The sequence below is a fragment of the Austrofundulus limnaeus genome, unplaced genomic scaffold, assembly GCF_001266775.1.
Source record: "Austrofundulus limnaeus strain Quisiro unplaced genomic scaffold, Austrofundulus_limnaeus-1.0 Scaffold358, whole genome shotgun sequence".
NCBI classification, from domain to species: Eukaryota; Metazoa; Chordata; class Actinopteri; order Cyprinodontiformes; family Rivulidae; genus Austrofundulus; species Austrofundulus limnaeus.
The window spans coordinates 406,787-413,677 of record NW_013952760.1 but is presented as its reverse complement, the minus strand read 5'-3'; the positions used below and the strand labels follow the sequence as shown (position 1 = coordinate 413,677).

The window sequence follows — 6,891 nt, the reverse complement described above, 5'->3', positions numbered from 1 at the left end:
ATCCAGATCAACACATACAATCAATAAATACATCAATAAATACTCAATACAGCAATAAATAAAAATATAAATAAACTGCAACTAGTTTTACCAACAATAAATACTGAAAAAAATTAAACTTTGACAGGAAACATTTTTTCAGATTAAAAGTCTGCTTTATGAGCACATGATGTTGATTAAACCACACAATGAGCTCACTTCCTGTTGATGCTTCAGAATAAAAGCTTCTGCTTCCTGTACAGGAAGGTTTGTGTAATAAAACAGTTTCATGTTTAAAATTAAACTTTAAAGTTATTCAACTGAACAAATCGTTATTTCTGAACATTTTTAAATCAGTCATAAATTATTATTAAATATTTGATCCTAATAAATAAATAAATTAATCTGATTAAATATAAAAACACCGACAAGGTTCTGATCTGAACCCTGGTCTCAGATCTTCCTCTGTCGGGTCACAAATGTTTTTATTTTCCAGAACCGGAGGGGAGCAGGAGTTCTGGCTGAGTGCGGAACGGGTCCAGACCTGCAGATCAGCCGGCAGATTCCTGGTGGTTCTGTAAACGTCCTGAGGCTGCTGATGCAGTCCTGCTGATCCGCAGAGATACGGCAGCCCGACGTGCCGGGACCCGGACCTGAACATCCAGGAAGCCTCTGAACCGATCCGGAGCAGAGACCGTGACGGGTCGGTTCTGGTGTTCCTCGCTCCATCTTCAGCTTCAGAGAGACGGACCTGATGGCTGGATCCAGTTTCTGAAGAAACAAGTCGTCAACCGTCCTCTTCATCAGAACCTTCAGAACCTTCAGGCCTGGTTCTGACAAGGAGCTGTTTTGTTGAGTCATTCTAAAACGTTAGTTTGTTTCAAAGAAAACAATCTGATCCGGATCCATGAAGATCCTTTGGTTCTGGTCCGATCCAGCACGTGGTCGTCCCCCGGTGGGCGGAGCTTAGCGTGCACCTGCAGCTCCGTAGGAGGGGAGGACTCTGAAGGTCCGGATCAGGTCATGACAGAAGGAGCGCAGCTGCGTCAGCGTTAGGTGGGCCGCCACCTGGACTCTGTAGCTGTCCTTTAGACCAGAGACCAGGTCCAGACTCGGGTTCTGATCCGAACCGTCGCCTTCGAGCTGAGCCACCTCCTTCATCTGAAACACACAGAGAGCTGTTAGCCAATCAGACGACTGGTCACCTGACCAGACATCAGACCGCGTGACGAGGACCTGCACCTTGTTGATGTGGGTCAGCAGGTCCCTGAGGTCCGACCTCAGGTCCTCCAGACCGCTCAGGCTGGTGGACAGAACCTCCAGCAGGTCCTGGTACATCTGAACGCCCGCCAACATGCGACTGACACACATGTCCTGTAGGGGGCGACACACACACACACCATGTTACAACATCACATCACCAGAGACCCCCAGAGACCCCACAGACTGACCAGAACCCCTCAGTCCCAGCAGAAACCTTCTGTCTACCTAAGAAACCTCTCAGAGACCCCCTAAGACCCCCAGAGACCCTCAGACTGACCAGGGTGAAGTGTGCTGACGGCTGCTTGAGGAAGGGGGACGCAGGGACCCCCAGGGACGGTTCCATCAGATGCAGGTTTGACGTCTGAGTGGACGAGTCCAGGCTGAGACCCTGAGGAGGACAGAACGCGGTTAAAACAGACGAAGAAGAGAAAGGAGGCGGAGTCTAGCAGAGCAGCCAATCAGGCGTGTGTACCTGGATGCTGATGGTGGCGCTGTGCGCCGCAGGAAGGATCTTCAGGATCTTCTCCACCAGGGCGTTCGCTCGGACCGCCGTCTCCTGGAACGCTGGCGGGAGGCTGGGGGTGGGCGCTGATTGGACCGAAGATGTAAACAGGAAGTGGCTCAGTAGGAAAACAGCTGGAAACAGGAAATGAGGTTTGGATTAACAGGAAGTACAACTCTTTTCAACAGTTTTAYAAACTCTTGATTTATTTTTGGTTTTTTGGCCCCACCAGGCTTCCATACWGACCCCCTCTCTCTGGGTCCACACCGGGGCTGACCCCCTGCAGGTTTTGTGTCACGTGTCTCAGGTGAGGACCTACCTGCCCAGGTGTCCATGTCTGTCAGGGGGGCGGTGTGTGTCCGTGTCTCGGCTCGTGTCCTCCTCGCAGCTCCGGAAGTTCGCTTTCAGCTTCCATTTGTGTCCGTGAGGAGCTTTTATGCGCGCGCTCAGCTCCGGGGTTTTCCATTGACGCCCCGAGTCAGACCAGAATCCCCAAGTTACGAAGTCTCTGAAAACCAGCCTGCGTCACGAGGAGGAGGAGGTGCGCAGAAGCAGCTGCGCAGTAACCTGACAGGTGAGTCACGTGACAGCACACCTTTCTGCTGAGACTGAAGTAAGAAATGTTTCTGTTTTAACTTTGATGTTTCAGTCAAATCTGAAAATATTCATTTTAGCTTCAAGATAATAGAAATGTATAAATTAGACTTTATTATTTTTGTTTGTGTTTGTTTTTATTGCACAGGTTTGGTTTTTAGGGTTTGTTTGATTTTAACTGAACAAAATTATATTTAGAGAAAAAATTGGGTTAAGATCAGGAAAATGAACCTTTTAGTTAATTAAACCTTTATTTTAGGTTTACATGTTGGAATCAGGTTAAACTTTTCTCAGGTTTACATAAAACAAACTTATTTATTAGGTTTAAGGGAAAAATACTTTTGATTTAGTTAAAAAACAAAGTCCTGATTGATGAACATTTGTCATGGAAATCGTATATAAATCATATAAAAGGTAAAACATCTGAAACAATTTCTGTGATAAATAGGGTAAAGTAAATATTAAATAAAAACATATTCTGTATAACTCACTTATTGTACCATGTATGAAGTATTGTGTGGATGTATGAGGTAATATCTGTAAACATATATACTGTTAGAGTTATTAATGGAGATTTCATACAAACCTGATATTTATAAAGATGAATCTACTGAAGCTTCATGATTTCATTGAGTAAAATATCTTAAAATACATGCAGTGTTGTAGAAAGTACCTCAAAGTGATACTTGAGTAAAAGTACAAGTRTCTTACCATAAAATTACTTTGGTAAAAGTTCAAGTCTCCTCTAAGAATATTACTTGAGTAAAAGTCTTAAAGTATCTAATGTGTTTTGTACTTAAGTATCGAAAATAAATTTCTGACATAAAATGTACTTAAGTATTAAAAGTAAAAGTATTGAGTAACAATGAGTGGCTAGACTTCCCAAAATGACATTTATTGGGAGGCGAGACTTTCAAAAAATGTTTTTCTAAAGGCCAAAATGGCTACAGTGTCATTTAAAAATGTTAATGTTAAAAATTTAGGATGCACTAATCTACCTGCTTCAGCTTATACTGTATATATATGCATATATATATATATATATATATATATATATATGTATGTATGTATATATGTATGAATGTATATATATATATGTATGTATATATGTATGTATATATTTATATATATATATACATATATATATATATATATATATATGTATATATATATATATGTATGAATGCCACAGACATCTTGGTACTAGGCTACATATAGTACTGTATATCTGCTATGTTCTGCTGGAGTGTGATTTGTGTTATTTGCAGCTGTGATGGACTGTGTACAGACTAGTACAGGATCATAATAATATATATTTATACTTCTCATCCAAACACAATTAAATTCACTCTATCCAGGAGGATAATATTTTTAACAACAAACTATAATAAAACAGGAGTAACGACTTTCTACTTCTTACCTTTTTGAAACATGTAATAAGTAGAAACTACAGATAACTCTGTAAAAATGTAACAAGTAGAAGTAAAAAGTASRCTGAAAAATAATTACTCAAGTAAAGTACTGATACCCAAAACTTCTACTTAAGTACAGTAAAGAAGTATTTGYAGTTAGTTACTTTACAACTCTGAATACATGTACAAAACCCGTAAAAATGTGTTCATATCCAAACCAGATTTATGAAAAGGAAAAGTATTTATAATTTAAAAGGTGTTTTGAAAAACATGGATTCAGAAAAGTGTTGATGGATCTCAGTGAATGTTTGTTTTGTGGTTCGGTCTTGATAGTGAGATAAAACTGTCAAAATCCCTTTTTTGTATTTAAAAAAACTTGAAAATTACTATGATGAAGTGTTATAATATTGTCTAAAGAAATGTTTTGTAGTAACTTTGTGTGTTGAGGTATTTTCTTAGTACGCTGACGGTGAACTCTTGAGTTGATGGTTGATTTTATTTTGCAGATATTATAAGTTTATACTTCTTTCTTCTCCTTTTCATTCATGACTTTCTTTTATTTAGTTTTGTTTTCCTTGACAGATTGGTTTTTTATGCATCATTGTTGTTTTTTCTATTGTTTTTTTAATTGGATGACTTGTTTTGTATTCATATTTCAGAACATGATTGAAATAAATAAAGAACCAAGCTTCAGGAGGCTCACTTTACTGAAATACTTTATTGTGAAAGAAACTCTGAGTCAGTAAAACTCAACYTTTGATCATGTGTTTCTGTGACTCCACAAAACAAGAACTGGACTCAGTCTCAGGTTCAGATCCAGGATCAGATCAGTCCACCCTGTGCAGAAATGAGATCCATCAGCAGGTTCTGATCCAACTCCTCATAAGAACTGTTGATCTGAGTGTTTGTTGCTCTGGTTGTTGTGGGTTTATGTTTGTGTTGTGCTCTGAGGTTTGGATCAGGTCAGCTCATGTTTCCTGCAGCTCAGTGATGMAACAGGAAGTGATGTTTGACGGCGCACTCCAGGCTCTCCTGAAGAGAAACATGACGACACCGGTCCAACTGTTCGGGTCAAACAGAACCACGTGAGTCAGAATCACTTTAAACTCATTCAAGTTTGAAATAAAACTTCTTTATTAAATAAAAATGTCATTTTTATAATAAAACATCCTGAGGGATTTAAAAACATTTTAGTTTCATAAGAAACAAACTTTAAAAGATCAGAACCTGAAACACTTTTCTGCAGGTTTTAGTTTAAATTTTTTAAATAAAAAATAATAAAAAAATCAAACAGAACATTGTCTGCATCATAAGTCAGTAAAAAGGTTGTTTTTAAACCAGACAAAATGTCACAATCTGTGGTTTTATGATTAATTTAGTTTAAAGTTTGTTATTGCTGCACTTTCATTTTGATTCAGAATCACAGGTGACACATTGTGTTTGAGGTGTGTGTGTGTGTGTTCTTCCTGTGTGTCATCGTGTGTCGCTCTTTAAGAAATCCTGGAAACCTGGGATCCAGCAGGAAACAGAGTTTTACTTCCTGCTGGAGAAAAGCTGACTCAGCGTTTCTGTTCAACACGTTGTGACGTGTTTCTGTCTTTCACAATCCCATTCTTTTATTTTTCTTACGTCATATTTATTTGCACTAATGTCGGCTCGTCGCGTTTTTTTTCCCATTTGTTCCAACAGATCCGATCAATACGGTCATGTCGGGACAAATCCAGGTTCAAATTACCCACGTTCTCCTGAATCTGCTCATGAAGGTCTGAACCTGGTAACGTCCTGAAGCTGAAGAAATCAGGTTTAATTAGTCCAGACTTGCATTATCCTGACATGATTCAGCAGAAACACAAAGTAAATGAGTCATTTTCAACTAGTCAACTATAAGAGTTTAGAAGACATAATAAATCTCCTCCTCCTCATCATACCACACATTTTCTTAAGTCCAGCCTGTCGCTGCATCTGATCTGATAAAGTGATTTCATCTCTYGTCAGGAATTTTACCCAAAGGCTTTAAAAACAGCAGTCATCAAACCACTGATAAAAAAACAATCTGAACAAATCACTACTGCAGAATTACAGGCCGATGTCCGACCTGCCATTTATCAGCTAAATAATTGAAAAATCAGTGTTTCAACAGTTGAATTGCTTCCTAACAATAACCAACCTCTTTGACGTCTTTCAGTCTGGTTTCTATCACCACAGCACTGAGACAGTCCTCATCAGTGTTCAGTCACATCCATGTTAAAACAGACTGTGGAAGAACCACAGTGCTGGTTCTGTTGGACCTCAGCACAGCATTTGGTACCATCAATCATGACACATTACTGGAACTACTGGAGAGCTGGGTTGACTCTCCACTCCAGTACTCAACTGGTTTGAATCTTACGTAAATAACAGGGATTTTTGTTTCTATAGGTAACTTCTTATTAAAGCGGACAGACGTCACATGTGGGGTACCCCAAGGTTCAATCCTAAGACCCCTCTTATTTAATATCTACATGTTCATGCTAGCTCAGGTYATAACAGGAAATAAGATTAGCTACCATAACTACGCAGATCTACATTACGATGTCACCAGCTGAGTGAACCTATAAACAGATGCTTGGAACAGATAAATGGATGTGCCAAAACTTTCTGCAGCTGAACAGAAACAAAACTGAAGTTATCTTTGGACCTAAAGAGGAACGATATAGTCAACGCACAGCTTCAGCTGCTACAGCTACAACCCCTGGCAAAAAAGTCTGGAATCAGCAGTCTYKGATGAGCACTCAWTCAGACATTTCATCCTGTAAAACAAACTCAGATCAAAAACATGAWACAATAATRAGGTCATTCCAAAGGTCAACTTGTTGTCTTTCAGGAACACTCAAAGAAATGAAGAGAAAACATTGTGGRAGTCAGTGAATGTTACTTTTATTGACCAAGGACAGGGAAAAGATATGGAATCATTCAATTCTGAGGAAAAAAGTATGGAATCATGAAAGGCAGATAAACAAAAGACCATTCAAAATACATCAGTAGTATTTTGTTGAACCATCTTTGTCTTACAGCTGCAGTCTCTGAGGCATGGACTTGATGAGTGACAAACAGTATTCTTCATCAACTCTCTTTGATAGCAGTTACCAGATCAGCTTTGCA

General features: G+C 39.3%; 1 protein-coding gene and 1 long non-coding RNA gene across 2 annotated transcripts; one reads left to right on the top strand and one right to left on the bottom strand.

The window, feature by feature from the left end:
• Window positions 1–340: 340 nt before the first annotated feature.
• Window positions 341–2,264, bottom strand: LOC106528090 (uncharacterized). Its single transcript, XM_014023164.1, has 5 exons — window positions 2,064–2,264; window positions 1,715–1,878; window positions 1,520–1,630; window positions 1,222–1,353; window positions 341–1,140 (listed from the first exon to the last, which is right to left on the bottom strand). Exons 1-5 carry the CDS (start codon window positions 2,077–2,079, stop codon window positions 946–948), a joined length of 618 nt encoding a protein of 205 aa, XP_013878618.1. The 5' UTR covers window positions 2,080–2,264; the 3' UTR covers window positions 341–945.
• LOC106528091 (uncharacterized) lies at window positions 2,250–6,877 on the top strand. The gene is made up of 3 exons (XR_001311463.1): window positions 2,250–2,318; window positions 4,541–4,835; window positions 5,440–6,877. It is a non-coding gene; the product is annotated as an uncharacterized LOC106528091 (long non-coding RNA).
• Window positions 6,878–6,891: the final 14 nt, after the last annotated feature.

Coding starts and splice junctions, on each gene's coding strand:
- LOC106528090 (XM_014023164.1), bottom strand. Junction 1,631..1,714: donor GCGCCACCATCAGCATCCAG/GTACACACGCCT, acceptor TGTCCTCCTCAG/GGTCTCAGCCTGGACTCGTC. Junction 1,141..1,221: donor TGCTGACCCACATCAACAAG/GTGCAGGTCCTC, acceptor TGTGTGTTTCAG/ATGAAGGAGGTGGCTCAGCT.